Raw genomic sequence first — 20,069 nt, 5'->3', positions numbered from 1 at the left:
CGCAGCATAAATGGCTGCCCACTGCTTCGGGTGTGTGTTCACGGTGTGTGTGCACTTTGGATGGGTTAAACACAGAGAACAAATTCTGAGTATGTCACTTCACTTTCACTAAAGAATTCTGCAACATTTTTGTGTGAAATTAAAATTTGTATAAATAAATAATGCATTCTTGAAATTACCAAGATGTTATCATAATGCTATGTATGCTATGTCTGGTAATAGGTGTGGCTATCAGACACTCTTTTGACACTCTGTATGGTTGCTTAAAAGCACAAGCAACAAAGAATTTTAACTACTAAAGAGCAAACATACACTACAGTCATCTACAGATTAAAGCTTTAAGGTATGATCTATATGACATTAATTATAATGCATTATAATGCTTCTTAATATATTTAATTAAAAAATGTAGAAAGAAGTATAAAGATAGCATGTAAATAAATAACATACTGTATAAAGTTTATTTTAAAGCATAGTTTTTTTATGCCAGGATTTTTTTCTTCACAGCTTTGATGATGATCATCACAAATCTGCTCAGCCGGACATTTATCTATCTAAATCTTATAATGATCCTCATGACAAGTCAGACTCTGACCTTTAATATTATAATGACATCGTCTAAGAAGCATCAGGATATAACTCGTGACGCGATTTTACAGACAACAGCCAATATCTGCAGATCACGAGCAATCCAGGAGGGACGAAATTTCGATATGGTGAATAAAATGTTTTATATTTATATTTGAAAAAGGTTACTTATAATAAAAACATATTATTATATTGTAACTGTTTTGTGCCTTTAATTTCGCAGCCAGGCACACTGACAGTGCGGTCAGTGGCAAGAAGTTGTTACTCATCTGATTCAACCAAAGATTTTCAAAGCAGCATAAATGACATTAATGAACACAATGCTTTTGTTGATGTTAAGCATTTTCGTGATGCCCCTTACCATTTTGACAATGAGGAGATTTTGGCTGGACGAGACCTTATTACTGAAGGACGTTTTACTGTCAAATACAGTGTCAAGGAGCAGAACTATCAAGCTGCCAGAGAAGCCCTTGGTAAAATCCTACACACTTTGCAGGTATGACACCATATAACTGATATCTACAGAAATGTCCTTGTTTCAAGGGACATTAGTTATTAGGCAGAATAAAGGCTTAACATTTGAGCTTCAATTAGGCTTAATTTAGCTGTGTAGCAACTGTGTTGTAATTCTGATCCTGGTTCATGTCTTTCTCTAAGGATTTCTATAGTCATAGTAACTGGATTGAAATGGGAAAAACAGAACCATATTCCAACCTGATTAAGCCAGAAATCCCAATTAACAACATAGCAGGTAAATGATCTAGTTCTAGGTATGTAGGTGTTTCTCTGCTGATGTGTTAACCTGTTTTTTTTCTGTTCCATTCCTATTGACATACTTTCAGTTTTGTTTTGTGTGTTTTATTGTCTTTTAAAATGTAAATTATACATTAAAGACAGGTGTTCTTAGTGTAAAAGAAGATGCCAGATTTTACACTCTATTGAAAATCTGCTATCTCTTCAGGGAAGACTTCGCCTTCCAGCCTTCCTTCTGGTGTTCCCAGGATTAGTGCCAGATCAACTGCAGCCCTGCACAAGACAAAGTGGTTACTGTAGATGAATCAATAAAAAAGTAATACTATGGTTAAGGAAAATATGATCTGATGCTCCACCTTAAACCTCCACCTGCTCTTACCAGCCCAGTAGCTTCTAAACAGAAACTGAAAGTGCATGATGGTTGAAAAATTGTTTTTCTCCATAGCACCTGTTAGACAATTAAAATGTGATTAACCAAATTAAGGGCCACTTTTGGGACAGACAATAGAATCATAATAGCATATTTTAATGACCATAATTATAATTGTACATTGCAATTGCTGCACAAAACATTGTGATGTGACTCATATGTAATAAGCTGAAACAATGATAACATATGCCAATGTTCCAGCTGCCAAAATTCAGGATGACCAGGTCAAACCGGTAGTCCAGATTTAGGTTTCATGGTCCTGGACAGGGTGCTAACACATCACAGGAGATGCAAGGCATAATCACCTGTGCCTTTTTGACTTGAAGACTTTGGAAGGAAGGAATTAGCATTGGGTCCATGGTGAACTTAGAGTTTGAGCTGACCCATTAGTTCTTAAGGAGCTCTTGCTTGCACAATTATAAACTGAAGTAAAAATGACATTATTTACATTATTTACTTTCCAGTGTGTAAGAAATAAAAAATGCGTTGTGTAAAAATAAGACGATGATGTTGAAGATCTTAATGAAGAACAAGAAGTTTATTCCAGCATAGCAGTGACAAAATACATGATGTACTTTGGGTTCATCGGAGTTAATAAGAACCCCGAGCAAATCCTGCTCAAACATTATATACAGTTTTCCCTTTTGGTAATTTAAATGAAGTTCTGTTTTGAATGTGTATTGAGTGTAAGAACTGAATGTCTCCCAAATGGCTGGGCTACACCTTGTTGTTTAGCTGATTGTCTTTAAATGTTAATCATGGTCACGTACACCTTGTCTTGGTATTGTTACAATTGTTATCAAGCAAATGGTCACTTTAAATGTTAATCGCGGTCATGTAGACCTTGGCTTGGTATTGTTATCAACCAAGTGGTCACTGCAGTCACGTAGACCCTTAGTTCATTGTGATCCTTGATGTCCTGCTGCCGTTCCCATATTTATAATTGAATCAAGTTTATACGTTTAGAGTCCTAGAGAAATCTAGAGAAATCTAGAGAAACCACTCCCCTAAAATTCCACACAAACACAGGGCAGAACTGAAATGAACCTAAACCCCAGAGGTACAAGTCAAATGTGCCACCATGCCCCACATGATTGATTTATTCATTTGTTTGTTGGTTGATTATTAAATACTAATAACACCACTAAAAATATTTGGTCAGGAAAAAACCCTACAAATCTGTAATTTGTTCTCTAAAATAGGTGTGTGAAAATTGCTATTGAAAATCTCGTTCACTGTATCCATAGCTAAGTTTAATGTATCTTCTATCTTTAACACATTATGTGGAAACTAATCTAGGTTGTGCACAAAATAATATATAGGGATGTTATAGTGAAAGTGAATGATATGAGTTTATGCAACATTGTTTTCCTAACTGTTTTGGCAGATTCAGAAACATGCAGGAAATGTACTGATGACAACTGCATAGGAAACATCTTAGAGGATGTCATTATACAGCAGAAACTAACAACAGGATACTCTGGAAATTACAAACCACAAGGTAATGCTTTAAACCAGTGGTCCCCAACCCCCGGGCCCCGGACCGGTACCGGTCCGTGGACCAAATGGTACCGGGCCGCCCAAGGAACATTTAAATTATTTCCATTTTATTTACTGTGGTGTATTTCTCTCGGGTTTGTGCGACTTTCCATGGATGAGAGGTTAACCGGGAGCTGAGAGACGTCACCTAAAGCCACACCAATACCGCACATGCGCAAAATAACGTGATATCGGGCCGGTTTTAGGTGACGTCTGGAGCTGAGCAGCTGCAAGCGGCAGTGGCGTTGTAGCTTTGGTGGAGAGAAGATGTGTATCGCTCTTCTCTCTGTTCACCGGTACTTTCTCATGTTTAACAGTGCTTGGTGTACGTGTATATTGTGTTTGCTCAAATTTAACCTACAAATTAGCAAAAATGATTACGAAACAGACGTTAGAAAGTTAGAAACTCTACCGGTGTTCTGGATTAAAGTCATGGCAGAATACCCTGAGATTGCCACCACAGCACTTAAATCCCTATTGCCATTTCCGACATGCTATCTGTGTGAAGCGGGGTTTTCTGCAGTGACCGCAACCAAAACAAAACAACGGAATAAACTGGACATAAGCAACACACTTCGGGTGTCATTGTCTCCTATTACCCCAGATGGAACCGTTTCGTTGCAAAGAAACAAGCTCAGGGTTCTCATTGATTTAGAATTGTAGTGAGTTAAAAAGGCATGTTTAAATACAATTAAATTAAAATTATTAATTTTAATTTAATTGTATAGCCCCCACCCCCAGAGGGCCGCGGTAAAATGATAAAACATTGACCGGTCCGCGGCGAAAAAAATGTTGGGGACCACTGCTTTAAACAGTTTAAATAATATCAAAGATCATTTTTCTCAGATAAAATTACAATTTTTTTTTTTTAAAAAAAGGTAAATGGTTTTATTCATATGTTCAACTTTCCTTCTGAAATAATTCTAAAATAATAAAAATAAAATCATTTCAAATAAATGTTTGTACTAATTTTATCCACTTTTATCTACTAGAGAACTACTGCAGGACATAAGAGCAGCAGTTGGAGATTCTGAGTTTCTTAGGTATCAGAGAAAGTCTTTCAATGTATAAAATTGGATTTAAGCAGTGCTATAAAAAATAACAACCACATACACCCACTTCTGTTACTGATATTACTGATAGTAGGTGTGCCATGTCTATTTTGTTAACTGTAATTCCATCAATGAACATAGTTCTCAAATAACCTGCAACTGGATAAAGCATCACCACAATCACTGCAGTTAAAACTGGTGTTATAGGAAATTAGTCAGAACTGAGAATTCATCAGCTCAAGTGAAATAAACCACTCCATTTCATCTACATAAGAAAATAAGCCCCAACATAAAGTTTCCAATATCAGAAATTGACAGAAGTGCAAAATGCTAAAAACATTATGATGAATGTTGTTTGACTTATCTTACATAAGTATTGTGGGCTGATAAATAAACTATTTCTTCTGTTCTTACAATTTATTTCAGATTATGGCCCACTTATATGAACAAATGATCCTGATGTGTTTAAACAGCAACTCAATGCACTTACAGTTGGTAATGGAGGAGATTCTCCAGAAATGAGTCTCTCAGGACTCCAGGTAGGACACAGGGGCATAATTTCTATTACGGACAACAACCGACAAACACTCAGGGTCACAAACACACAAGGAACAATAACCAATCACAACATGAGTCATTTATTAGTCAATATGTCATACAGCCGATTAGGCAGCTTTAGCCATTTAATTAGTAAGTAAGTCATTCACCCAGTCAAAATTTCTGTTCCAAGCTGGCCTTCTACCTAATACCTTTTTAGTAAGATTTAGAAAGCCTTAATAAATCACAAGTATATAAGTGTAGCAGAGCGGTCGGGGGAAAAAAGAAATGCGCGTGTGTACACTGATAAAAGTTTACACAACACTGCAAAAAGGCCAGTAAGGGCACCAAATTCGACTACGCCACCCCTTATAAGGGGAACAGTCCCACAAGGACACAGGTTCGTTACCCAATAAGACTGAGCAGGAGACGAGGGCAAGAGAATAACAAAATGAAGCTTTATTATGACAGTTGTGCAAGATTAAGATTTTCAAAATGAATATAAAATCTTCCGTCACTTATACAAAAACAAAACAAAAAAAAAACATTCTTGTAATGACTAGGCCTCTCAGGAGAAGAAGAAAATACCCAACCCAGCTACAGCACAGTGTCAAGCCACACCATTCACGTGTGAAAGGTTCACATCAACCACAGCACCCTGTAAAAGTCACCCTGGGTAGGTACATCAATCACTTCCTTCCCCTCCAAAGACAACCCGCCCAGCTCAAGTATATCAAAAGTAAATTAAACACAACAAAAGAATTAAATACAAAAAAAAACCGAATATTACAAAACCAAAACAATAACAGAAATTCCTCTCAATTTGAATTAAATATACAATATAAATCAACAAAATAACAAAACTAATCAATATAAAACCCAAATAGCCCAGATTCAGAGAGAGCAAAAGACATACTGATTAGCAATATGAGCTGGTGTCAATTAACGATAGTTAATACATACAGATTTGCTATCACTAATACAAATTTTGTACATGTAGATTTAATGGGGCATACTTCCATTCAGCCAGGACCAAGGGCAAACTAATAATATTAAATCACATCCATCGAATAACCAAACAAAATACACAGAGAGGATTATTAAGACAAATAACTACATTAAGTAAATAAAGAAACAAAACTAAGACATCGACAAAGTGACTCGCCGTTCAACGCCTCAGCAGAGGGAAGAGTGAACATAAAACAAACAGAGATGCCGACTACAATACCGGTACACGGCGTGAAGCCTTGTTGTGCCGGGTTGGAGTCAGAACGACCGAAGATGCCGACTAAAATACCGGTACACGGCATGAAGCCTTGTTGTGCCGGGTTGGAGTCAGAACGACCCACGACAGTATTCTCAGAGGCAAAACAGCAGCGCAGTCATACCCATGGACTTAACCCTCTCATCCCTCAGAACGTGAGGGACACCCTCACGTCGATCCCTCAGATCGATCCCTCAGATCGGACAACCAGATCACCCTGCTGAGCATGTAACAGTATGTTATTACAAATCAATAAATAAACCGCAACAAACAGGGACCAAAATAATACGTACCAGCGATTAGCAGTTTTAACTCACACTAAACGCAATCATCTTCACTAGATGGAAATTTCTGGTTCACAAACTGGATGCCAACACACACTGAGATAGCAGACTGCCCACGCCAACAACAACGGGACAATATTATCCTATAAGGTTAAACAGAGCACCTGAGTAAGGACACATATAAAGTTTGCCGGGTTACCACGCGGTTACGCACGCACATACCTGGGGAAACATGAATGGGGTCCCACGAAAGGGCGGTGCCAGCAATGACGCATAGGCAGGTAACCCGAACCCTGCCTTTATATAATTTATTTACTTATCACGTGACTGGACAAGCAATTTCTCTCATTCACTCTGCTACATAAGTAACATTCGTTTCATACTTTTTGTTGCAGCTTGCCCTCACTGGATCTCCAGCACAAACACAGATTTTTGTTTTCACTGATGCTGATGCAAAAGATAAATGGTTAAAAAACACTGTGCAAGCATTGATTGAAAGAACAAAGTCTGTAGTGAGTACATGCAAACCTTCATATATACAAGTCAAATAATCTTGATATTATTTTGAGTTTTTTTAGAATTATCTACCGATAATTTATTCTTCGTTTTGTATTTATTGTGACTCATTTACATAAACATGAGATAATATGCAAAATTGGCAAAATGCTGATTAAATCTTCTTTTATTCCCAAACTGAAGGTGACTTTCATGCTGACTAACACCATTAGTTCTCGGCGTCGCAGGAGTGCTGGCGGTGCAGATGGCCAGCAACTAGTCTCCCCTCAGCTGTTCAATTCACAAGTCTACCAGGACCTGGCTCAGGCCTCTGGGGGCAGCGCTATTGAGGTCACCAAAGATACTCTGTCCCAAGCTACTGACATTATTGCAGCTACATCCAGATCTACACTGGTAATTAAAATTATACTTTGATAATAGTATAATACTACTTATAAATCTTAGTTGCATTATAACCAAGCTTTTGACTCTCATTCAATTTAGAGTATATTCCTGGTGTTAGATCCACGGTGATCCTAACAAGGATATAGCACTTAATTTATATGAATAAACAAAGTATTCTATAATAATAATTTTTAAATTATTTTGCTCTTGTTATATTCACTTTTACATCTCACTCTGCCAACTTTAATAAATCAAGCATGAATTAATTAGTAAACATCAAAAGGACTGGTAGTAGTAGTAGTAGTAGTAGTAGTAGCCTTTATTGTCACTGGTCACAGGTACCAGCGAAATTAGCCATCAACCTGCCCATACATACAATACATACAATACAAGGGGAGGACAGGACAGGAAGACAGGGGATTGAGAAGAGATACAGCATAACATGAGGGAAGGGAGGAGAAAAAAAAACAACAACCCCCAGACTATCCTCCGGTGGGGAGTACAGTGTGGGAACAAGAAAAAAACACCTCAGCAACATAAGCACATAAACAGTACGCCATAAACACATGACTTGCAACAGGGGAGGGGAGTGGGGGGTGGAGGTAATCCAGCACAGGCAAGCAGCCATCAGGTCCTGCGGCCTTTCGGCGCTGGTCACAGACCCGCTTGTCAGACTGGCGGTACAAAGCGGCGAAGGCGTGGGATGGGGGGTGGGGGTGAGTGCATATCTTTATATATGTATGTGTGTGTGTGTGTGTATGTATGTAAGTGTAGGCCTGGAGAGTCGTTGCTCCCGGCATCAAATCTTGGTGTGCCTCAGTCCGCAAGATTGTCATAGCGATACACAGCAAATTGCCATGGAGACAACCTTGATTAGTCCCAAAGAGAGTCAACAATCAGCAGGTGTCTGTAGAAGTGGGGGAAGGAACGCAAGAGCGTCTCGCTGCAGTGCTCTGCCGGGGGAATTGTTGTTCCAACAGCGGCCTTGGCCGAGGCCAGTGCTGGTTGAGAGGAGCCGAAAGCAGATAAGATTGGGATTGTTTAGTCTTGGGGCGAGTAGACGCATTCCAATTTACACGACTACACTCTTAGTCCATTCTGGTCTCCATATCGATCCGATTTTCTTTCCAAAGCAGTGAGCTTCTCCATGATGTTAACCAAAACAGTATCCAAAGCAGTGAGCTTCATCGTGATGTTACCCATAATGCGGTTATTAGTCCCAGCCTCAGTGCTGACCGCTCTGCCCACTGCATCGATCATGACGGACAGCTTTGGGAGATTTTGAACAGCTGTTACCGTTTTCTGATTCTCTCGATAAACCAGGGCAATGCCTAATCCAATCAGCAGAACTCCTGTTATCATGGTTCCGAATAGGTAGATATCTTCAATGTCCTCCACAGAAAGAGCCGCCAGACACACGACCCGCCACCTCTCCCACGCGTCCATCGTATAGCCAGCTGCAAACGTTCCGGCAGGGCAGTCAGGTTCCCCCAAACCCAAGCTTCTCGTCGAGAAGATGGTGTCAGTTGCATTGAGAGACCAGTTTATCAAATCCATGATATTTTAGTTTGGAGAGCAGTGCGGAGAGAGTCTCTCAAAGTATAAGACAGTAGACGAGACGAAAGAAGCAAAGCAGGGAAAGTAGAGGGGAGGAGAGGGAGAGAAAATGCGACCGCCTTCGTTGAGAGCCAGAGAAGAGAGCTAAAGCTCTTATTCTGTTCCAACCAGGCTGGAGCCACACTTCTTTTAAGTCTTTTAAGGCCTAGATCACCTGATTGAACATATATATGACTCTGAAATAGTAGGAATAAAAGCCTTTTTTTTATTTTAACTAAACTATTTCATATTAGTTTTGACTAATAAGCAACACTAAAAAATAAATAAAGTATTAACATCTTTAAATTAAGAGCAGAACATTTAAAAAACTATCAGGTAAATATTGTCAACAAAAGCATTAGAAAATAATAATTATTATTATTTTAAACTCATTAAACAGAAAGATGTATGATTGTAGATGTAAGATTTATGAACTCAATTTGTTGTAGTATTAGGGACATTGTAAACGATACATACAACAGAATTCTGCCCAATTTAAATACATGACATATAACTAACTTCGTTTCTTCTTCAGGTCACGCTTTTCCAGGCTGTAAGAAACCCAGCAAAAGCTGAAAAATTGTCAGCATTTGTGGACACGTCTGTGCAAAACCTGATCATTTACATAACAGGGAACTCTCCAGAATACACCATCACTAGTCCCTCAGGTGTGTAGTATGTGAAATGAATCAATATTTATTCTGACATGGTACTTAAATCTCATGAATCATATCACAATACTATAAGGCACTTTTATAACCATGTAATTTTCAAACCCAGGAGTCTCACAGAGCAGCACTGAACTGAATGGGGCTTTGGGGATTATTCAGAAAGTTGGTAACTTTCACACAGTGCAACCAAATATTGCAGATCAGACTGGATGGTGGGTTTTTGACATTAAATCAACACAGCCCTACAGCATCAGAGTTGTTGGTAATACTCATTTGTTGATATCTCCTGATCGGTTGTGCATAAATAACTGACTTAAAAATGTGGTTAATGGTTCTGAAAACGCTCAGACATTGTCAGTAATTATTTCACTATGTTTCAGGTCAAAGCGAGGTTGACTTCCTCTTTGACTTTGTAGAATTTTCACAAGGGCTTCATGCAAGCTATGTTGCATTAAACAGCAGGCCTTTAACAAGTAAGTGAACAACTCCTCAATGGTGATAATCAATTAAATCTGAACTAAAAATTCTTCTCTATTTTCCCTTCATTTGGACAACAATGTCACCCTGTTGGTTACCATGGTCGGTGGGGATACCATACAGCCTACAGAGGTGTCTCTGATAGAAACTTCAACTTCAAATTCTTTTAACGGGATACTAGAATTGGTAGCTAGTGGGCAGTACATGCTGACCTTCAACAGCATCCCAGCAGGAAAGTTCACTGTTCATGTGGTTGGACAGCTCAGTCCCTCTTGATCTTCAGATAACACCTTTCAGAGACAGTCACCAACTCAATTCCAGACATCAAGTGTGAACATAACGGTAAGTTTGAATCCAAAAAAGTTCAAAATCTGCATTTAACTAGGCACAATAATCTATAATCACAAAGTTTTTTTTTTATTATTCAGTTACCGATATAATGTGTCTCATTCATATAAGTATTCAGTCACGGCTTTGACAATCTCAGGTCCTGGAGTTGGCAATCTATCATTGTAAAATGTAAGATGGTTGAAAGCGTCATGATTTTCTTAGAGCTAGCTGTAACTTGGCTAAAGGGGCCTTGGCCAGGGAACTGACCAAGATCCTAATAGCCACTCTTACAATGCTTAACTAACCACTAGTCATCACCAAACTTCATAACAAACATACAAATTGTTTTTCTAAATTAATGAGTTTACTGTTCCTATATCAAAGTATAATAATACAAAAAAGAAGAAAACATACAATTACTATAAGCAGAGGTGGGAGTAAGTCACACATGTGCAAGTCACAAGTAAGTCTCAAGTCTTAACCTTCAAGTCTCAAGCAAGTACGAGTCATTTTTTTGTGAGAGTCAAGTCAAGTCAAGTCAAGTCAAGTTAAGTCACTGCTTTATGTCAAGCAAGTCAAGTCAAGTCGTAGCTTGAGTAAAGCAAGTCACTGGCAAGTCATACATATGTTTGATGATTTAACTAAATGTATATATACAACAAAGTTAAATCTACAGTATTTATGGACTATGAGAGTTTTATTTGCAACAAAAATGATTATATGCATTTATTTTTAAAAGGTGTCCACATACAGGCGAGTTGTAAATACAATAAAAATCTAAAAATGAATAAAAATCAAAACTACAAAGAATAAGATGTAAATGTAACTGAAATAAGGCCAACATAAAAGCATGAAAAGTTTCAATATGCCTCAGGCATGGCAGAAGACCATGGAAAAGTATATATAAAAAAGGTACAATGGTTACTTTGCAACCAAATGGCATTTATTGATCCCTTTTTAACAACAGAATAACAACAACAATCAATCACATTAACCAAAAAACGTAAATTATTGAATCCCACAAACCTTGAAGTGAATTAACTATTGGGGAGAGAGAGAGAGAGAGAGAGAGAGAGACAGAGAGACAGAGAGACTGCTTGCAACTCTGAAGTTTTTAATATTTATATTTATGTTTTTATATATATGTGCATCCCCATAAATGATCCATACACTTTTCACTCAAAGCCTAACACTGAAGACCATTATAAGTTATAATTTATAAATTATAAGTGCTATTGCAAAACAGCTGACATTTCCACATAAACAGTGACCAACCATTTACACTACATTGCGCTTGCAAAAAATTTGATAGAACTTTGTCATTCAATTGTGAGCGATGTGGTCACATACTGCTGTTCTTCTCTTCTCATCTTGCACAAAATTCCGGTCCCCCGAAGTTAATTATTTTGGGTGTAGCGACTTCCATGTTTCGTCACGACTGTTAAGGTTTATTAGTTCGTGCGCGCTCTCCCTCTGCTTGCCTGCTGTGTCACGTGGTTAGATTACGCTCTTGCGTGTGTTTAAAAACAGATTTAAAAACGAAATAGACAAAAAAGATAAAAACAAAAAACAAGTTATTTCGAGTCATTTAACTCAAGTCCGAGTCAAGTCTCAAGTCATGAATGTCAAGTCAAAGTCAAGTCGAGTCTTTTTTTAATATTTGTCAAGCAAGTCTCAAGTCTCAAACTTGCGACTTAAGTCCGACTCGAGTCAAGTCATATGACTCGAGTCCCCCATCTCTGCTATAAAGTCACACTGCAACGTCTGTGTTTGAGCAATAATATTAATAAAAAGGAGAAGAAGAAGAAGAAGATAATTTTTAAGTACTGTATGTTCCTTCATTATTTGGCAAAGTGGATTTATTTACTTTCTTTTTCATATAATTGCAGACTCCACCAGTTGGAACAATGCAACCAGGAAAACAATTCATTCTGCCTTTCACAGTTGCAACCAGTGGCAATGGAGGAATCTTTAATATCAGCGTCAGCAATGATCGCAATTTTGACACTCACTATAACTCATCTATCACTCTTGTGAGTGGGGTCAGTGCGAATGGCACAGTAACTCTATTTGTTCCTGAAAATACTCCCTCTGGAACTGATGTCACTGTGACAATTGAAGCTGAAGCACCAAATGCAAGCGACTTCAAGCGACTTCTGTCATTGCTCCGGTAATTATTGCCAATTATGAAGTATATGCTGGAATTGATATTTTGATATATATATATATATATATATATATATATATATATATATATATATATATATATATATATACATATATATATATATATATATATATATATATATATATACATACACTGACAGACTCTTTTTCTACTTTGTTAAGGTTAAAGATATTATTCCTCCAGTATGTGCAGCAGTTAATGTAAATGCTAACTGCTCAGGCAACTGCAGCTTCTCTTCATGGTCCTTCACTGCCAATGTGACTGATGTGTCAGGAATCCAGAGTGTGAGAGTCCTCAAGGGAAACGGCACACTTCACACCACCAGTGTGCTCAGTGCCACTGGCGTGAATGTCACTATGGTAGACTATAGCTCATCTTGCTGTTCCAGAGTTTTGGAACTGGTTGCTGTGGATACAGTGGAAATGTTGCCACCTGCTTCAAATCTAAAGCTGCACCAAGCCTCCTCACTCATAGTGCAGAATTTAGATTGTTTTTACTAGTCTGTCTTTGGTTTAATATAGGAATCTCAATTGACTGATTATTGCAGGACTGTCAGGACTCAGCCCGGACTTTGGCCACATGCATTTGTTTATGTTCCTCGTCGGAGGAGCACGGAATCAACTGTTGTCTTGTCCTGTCTCTAGTCCGTGTTATGTTTCGTGTTCCTTTGTTATTAAACCCTGTTTATTTAGCTATCCTGCGTTTCGGTCAGTTTTATCCCGCGTTTGTGACAGCAGCACTAAAAAGTAAATAACTAGAAGGAAATCTTACTTGCATAATATGTTCAGTGATTTTAAACTCTCTCTCTCTCTCTCTCTCTCTCTCTCTCTCTCTCTCATATATATATATATATAAAGTCTGTATATATAAGTCCTTCACTATTACAGTATAATATGCATACAGGCAGCAAAAGTTTATAAGTCTTTTACTATTATTATTTCACTTATCTACCTAGTATGTGGTTTTATAAGGGATAAACATTTTTTTTTTGTTTCAGTAAGTGTTAGCATTTGTTTGTTGTGGGATGTTACATAACTGTTTATTTAAATAAAAAGGGCACTGTGTGTAATTAAACATTTTTTCAATGTTTTTTGTATATATACAGTAATTCCAGATCAACCAAAAATATTTTGGTTACATGTGAAGAGGTTTCTATACTATTTTTCAGGGTGTGTTGAATCTTACACAACTTGGGAGGACTTTTGATTACTTACTGCAAAGATTAACTAAAAACATCACACTAATAGAAGCGAAGGCCAGTTCAATTGTAAGTCTTTATCTCCGTAGTATAGAATGGATAAACTAAACAAACCACAATCCAAAGTAATAAGAAATATAAACACTAAAAACAAGGCTATGGAGCATAAACATTCACATTAGGCTATCAACAGCAGCTACACGATGAAAGAGTGAAACACTTGTGATTAATGACCCAATGCAAAAAAGTGAGTATAATGGAGAAGAGAGAAAATGTTATATTAAATAAAATTACAGAGAGGATGTAATGATGTGGCAAATGCAGCTGTGTGTGAATCCATATGCAACGTTTATTAGCACAGACAAATCCTAATTTTCCATGCAGGCAATTAAAAAATGGTTGATTATATGCTTGAACACCTCATTGATGAAAGACTGGAACACCGCTGGAGTGTTTGCTAGCCCATATGGCATAACTAGATATTCGGGGAGCTTGGTGGCCCGTTCCTTACTGAAGAACTCTGCTATGTCCCTGTAGTCCTTGGGGATATGGGTTGAGTGGCCAGACTCCAGACTACCAATGGAAGCCCTATGAGTTGTTTTAAATAGGCTACAAACACCTCTCCTTGGTGACTGTGTTAAATCTGCTGTGTTCATGCTGGGTGAAGTATTCTGTAATGATGCAGAAGAGGAAGCTGCATATGAATCCATTCACCGAAGTTTATTATCACAGACAAATCCAAAACAGTAGACAAAGGCATGGTCAACAGGACAGGCAGAAGAGTCAGACAAACCAGGAAGTAACAGTCTGAGGAGCAACCAAATCAAAGACACAATATTTAAAACTCGATTAACCAGAAACGTAGCAGTAAAACAATACAGGGTATGGCACACAGAGGTAATAATAACGACTTGGTATGAAGTGAATAAAGTGCATTCTGCTGTGGTGACGAAGCAGCTTAAAAGGAGATCAGATTTGAGTAGATGTTTTGCTGGTTCCTCACAAAAGCATTTATTTAAAATAATGAGCATGGAAATTTCTGGTGTCAAGCAAGACAGTGGTCAGACAATGATCCAGTCAGATAACTGTGTCAAACTATGTTCCAAAACACCATTCATTGAGCATTGGACAATGCTCTACAAGGGAAAGCAAAAAGGTTTTAAAAAAGGGAATTCATACTGCTCTCAACTTAAGAAATGTGGCTCTTATACTGGCTGTAACGCATCAGAAAATTATGGCTTATCATTTGAACACAAGGTGTTTTTAGGTCCTCAGTTGAAATGGACAAGCTTATCCTGAGAATGTCCAACATAAACAGTGCCTGAGAGCTCCTCAGCTGACAACAGTTCTTGTTGCATCAACAGTCTTTTTAGATGGAATTAAATATTGACTTGATATGATATTCTTTCTTGCTTCATGCTTAGGCCTCCATGAATTTAAGCAAATTAACAGATTGTAGCAATTAACAAAGATATCATGTTTGTTTGCAAAGCAATTAATGCATGGAACTATGAGCATTTGAGATCTTTTGAACTCTGTGACAAATTTCACATTTCTCTTTATTTGGGGTAGCGAAAATATGTCAAATCCAAATGATGTTTTTCCTATTCTGACATACAGATTAGAAATAGTTCAATTGTGACCCACAGACCTTATATTCTGTGTTAACAAGCCACAAGGGTGATTGCTGTAGCTATTCCAAGTAACATGATTCCATCAGGAGTCATGTTACTTGGAATGGCTGCAGCAAAATACTATTTCCGCCTCTGGCCCTTGCCACCTAACCATGGCTCAGCAAATTTATTTGTGGAAATGCATAATTTTTAATGACCTAATTATTTTTTTAATAATACCTAAATAATGCTTAGTTTGGAAGTGTTGCAGCAGCATTGATAATCAAGCACCCCTGTCTCCAGGAATGAGGATCAACTATATGTTGTTGTGGTTGAAAAAACAGGCAATTAAAGAAAAAGAATCATAGATCTTAATGTCTTAATGTTGTAGTAAATGCAGGTAAATGGGTAAGATGGTGGAACGCTGGTTGCTCTTGTCTCAGCAGATCAGGTATATTCAAGAGACAAATAGTGATATTATTTTTGCTTATACAGTATCTCACAGAAGTGAGTATACCCCTCACATTTTTGTAAATAATTTATTATATCATTTCATGTGACAACACTGAACAAATGACACTGCTTCAATGTAAAGTAGTGAGTGTACAGCTTGTATAAGTAGTGAATTTACAGATTGTATGACAGTGTAAACAGTGTACCTTCAAATTAACTAAACACACAGCCATTAATGTCAGGGGGCCGGGTTGTCTTTGTGGATGAAAAGACCCAAATGCAGGATAGCTAAATAAAAACAGATTTATTAAACATAACATAAACAAAACACAAACAAATCTGAAACTCAACAAGACCGAGTCACACGAAAACCATACAAAGACAAAACAAAGACAAGGATACGGGCACAAATAAATAAGGAAGACAATTAAACAAATAAGGGACAGGTGTGCTGAGGTGTTGTCGCGGTGAGGCAAAGGCAAGTGAGGATCCAAATGCAGTTCAATCTTTTATTAAACCAAAGCAAGAAACAGGCAAACAGACGGGCAGGCAAAACACTGAGCAAACAGAAAACGGGAACACAGACACAAACATCCAACAACGACCAACACCAGGGAAGTGAACAAACAGAGTAGATATAACAAACAGGAACCAATCACCAAGCAGAGACAATCAGTGACTAAGACAACACACCTGAGGGAGAGATGGAATTAGTGCAATTAGTGTCCATGGTAACAAATGAGTGGGCGGAGCAAACAATTAACAGCAAGGCAGACCAGCAGACAGAAACAGGGCAGAACACAGACAGACGGGGGCGGGGCAGACATGTGAACACGAAACATAAACAAAAAACACATGTCAAATATTCTAGAGCCTGACAACACCCCTAAGTGAAAATGTCCAAATTGGGCTCAAAGTGTCAATATTTTGTGTGGCCACTATTATTTTCCAGCCCTGCCTTAACCATCTTGGGCATGGAGTTCACCAGAGCATCACAGGTTGCCACTGGAGTCCTCTTCCACTCCACCATGACGACATCATGGAGCTGTTGGATGTTGGAGACCTTCTGTTTGAGGATGCCCCACAGATGCTTAATAGGGTTTAGGTCTGGAGACATGCTTTGCAAGTTCATCACCTTTAACCTCAGCTTCTTTAACAAGGCAGTGATCATCTTGGAGGTGTGTTTGGGGTTTTTATCATGTTGGAATACTGCCCTGTAGCCCAGTATCTGAAGTGAGGGGATCATGCTCTGCCTCAATATGTCACAGTACATGTTGGCGTTCATGGTTTCCTCAATGACCTGTAGCTCCACAGTGCCGGCAGCCAGGCCCGTGCACAGACATTTTGAGGGGAAGTGGCCTAAACCAAAAAAAGGGGCACTAATGGGGTGGTTGCTTGTTAACACAAATTATCCAGTTATTACAAAATCTGATAATGCTTTTAATCCATGTTTGCAGTGTTGAACTGCCTTTAGCAGCCTCCCTTCACTCTTTCTCTCTCTGTCTTCTTTTTTGTGAAGGCATTGTTTTTTTGTTAGTCTTTTTTGTGAGGGGGGGTGTCTACAAAGTGTGCTTACGACAGAAATTGTATTAGATCTGATCGAGAGTACAATAATTTGATTAGACAAACAGCTAATTCTAAGAACGTGAATATGTTGTACAAGTTGTTAGCACTAGTAGAAGACCAAGAGCAAAACATTACCAACATAAATACAAAAAAATTCGCAGATTCAACCACTGTCTTGCATAGCCTACCTGTTAATGCGACAGCTTTCGTGAACTCGTCAACTTTCGTGTCGTGTTCAGTCCTAGTTTCAAGAAAGCGCCGCAGACACATACTGTGAGTGATGCTGCGCTTGCGGCGTGCGGAGCAAGCTGGATAACCTGGAGCGGATTAGCGGAATCAGCGGAATGCTTTGAGCGGAGCGGTGGGGGTGGGGAACAGGGGCACCTCAGTCGATGAGGGCAGAGGGGCAGTGGCTCTGGCCACCCGGCCACCCCCCTGTGCACGGCCCTGGTTTTGAGGGAATCCCTGCGTGCACGTACAAAAGTGCTTCTCATGAGCTGAAAACGCGATTCCCGCAGTCTCAGCGCTCTAGCTCCTTCCTATAGTGGTTTTTCGTGTAACCCTATATAAGCACACATCTGACAAGCTTGAAAAGGGCCGTTTCACCTTGTTTCGATGAAACATGATAGGACAGTGTGTTTATGTCAGAAATCTCGTAAAAAAGCTTTTTTACATCATTTTATGGTAAATAAGATAAAATATAATAGTTCATATTAAATGCCAATATGTTGATAAAAATATGATTTAAACTCGAAAATCTGATGAGTTCTGTGTGGTATGATCTTTTTCATGCAATCTTAGGTATCAGCATGTGGTTTCTCGTGCAACCTGATATAAGCACACATCTGACAAGAGAGAGAAATAAGGGGCACCTTCAATCATCTTAATTTGACAGGTTTAATTACCCTATAACAGCTGTTCATAACAGCTGTCATTAGTGATAGGAAATGAATAAAGGTCAAAGGTCATACCATTTGATCTGACTTTCTCATGTTCTCAGATGACATACAGTAGTAGATGTATAGCAGATGTATAACATAATGTTCAGTGATTTTATTATGTTAGGGTTAGTTAGGTTTAGTTCTCACGTTCTCACTTTCTCATGTTCTCACATGACATATACATACACTGACAGGTGTATGTCCTGATTTTAATATGTTAGGTTTAGTTCTCATGTTCTCACATGACATATACATACACTGAAAGGTGTATGTCCGGATTTTAATATGTTAGGTTTAGTTCTCATGTTCTCACATGAAATACAGTATACATACACTGAAAGGTGTATGTCCGGATTTTAATATGTTAGGTTTAGTTCTCACGTTCTCATGTTCTCACATGACATATACATTCACTGACAGGTGTATGTCCTGATTTTAATATGTTAGGTTTAGTTCTCATGTTCTCACATGACATACAGTATACATACACTGAAAGGTGTATGTCCGGATTTTAATATGTTAGGTTTAGTTCTCACTTTCTCATGTTCTCACATGACATATACATACACTGACAGGTGTTTGTCAGGATTTTAATATGTTAGGTTTAGTTCTCACGTTCTCACATGACATATACATACACTGACAGGTGCAAAAACGTGCAGACGTTCCCCCCTGAGCAAAATACGTGCAAGCGCGCACACGCCCATCCCGGATCGTTAGCCCATGGGGGTAATAAATACCGAAAATACCGGTGAGTCACTCGGAAATAGAAATCTGACCTTTCTGCATTCAAATGCTGATGAAACCGAAATCTTTCCACCGCCACTTTAGCGGTCATCCGAAGCGTAATGGGTTAGCTGCTGGACAGAATTGTCTACAGCGACCTCAGAGACAATTGTCATGGATGTGCTTTCGATCATCTGAGTCAACTCCAACACGCTTGTTTGTTTGTACCTGAAGCCTACTATCTGCACATGAATGCCTTCAGATTGCTGAAAAAATTGTTTAAACCTTGGCTGAAATACACTCTGGTAAAGGCTCTGAAATTGTGTGGAATAAAACACACAACGTCCCTGGAAAACATTCTAGGCATCGCTGAAACTATTGTATGCGACTGGCGAGATGAACCTAACATCAAAGTTGTTGTGAACGAAGCTAAAGAAAAAAACAAAGAAATTTGCAGCGACCAAGTGTATGAACAAGTTGTGGATTACTGGACCTTTCACGCATCTCTGGACCCCCCGAACCGTCACACACGGGAAACTTCAAAGCGTGCCACGTCTATCCCGTATCCGAGAAAGATCTGAAGTCCGAGTTCAGAATCAGAATCAGAAAGGTCTTTATTGCCAAGTATGTTTTCACATACGAGGAATTTTTTCTAGTACAGGAGCTCCACAGTGTAAACATATAGGCAATGATAAGAAATGAACACATAAACAATAGACAGTTGTATGTGCAAATTGAAATATAAATGTGCAAATTGAAGTAAAGATGTGCAAATTCAAATATAGATGTGCAAATTAAAATATAAATGAGTACGTGTAAACAATGTAAGAATAGGGTTTGTTCTGTGTATGTTAGGTGTTCATAAGATGTATGTTAAGTGTTCATCAGATGGATTGCCTGAGGGAAGAAACTGTTCCTATATCTGGTCGTTTTGGTGCTCAGGGCTTTGTAGCGTCGGCCAGA

General features: G+C 38.5%; 1 protein-coding gene across 1 annotated transcript; it reads left to right on the top strand.

Annotated features, from left to right (window-relative positions):
- The first annotated feature begins 256 nt into the window (after nt 1-256).
- LOC132847755 (von Willebrand factor A domain-containing protein 7-like) lies at nt 257-12,595 on the top strand. The gene is given in 13 exon segments (XM_060873295.1): nt 257-343; nt 508-716; nt 812-1,084; nt 1,246-1,339; nt 3,159-3,272; nt 4,789-4,901; nt 6,843-6,959; nt 7,147-7,356; nt 9,479-9,611; nt 9,724-9,876; nt 9,995-10,087; nt 10,165-10,433; nt 12,311-12,595. Coding segments are annotated over 12 exon segments (2,058 nt in total). The 5' UTR covers nt 257-343; nt 508-512.
- The last annotated feature ends 7,474 nt before the right edge of the window (nt 12,596-20,069 follow it).

Source organism: Tachysurus vachellii, chromosome 6 (assembly GCF_030014155.1).
Source record: "Tachysurus vachellii isolate PV-2020 chromosome 6, HZAU_Pvac_v1, whole genome shotgun sequence".
NCBI lineage: Eukaryota > Metazoa > Chordata > Actinopteri > Siluriformes > Bagridae > Tachysurus > Tachysurus vachellii.
This window is presented reverse-complemented; position numbering and strand designations above follow the sequence as displayed.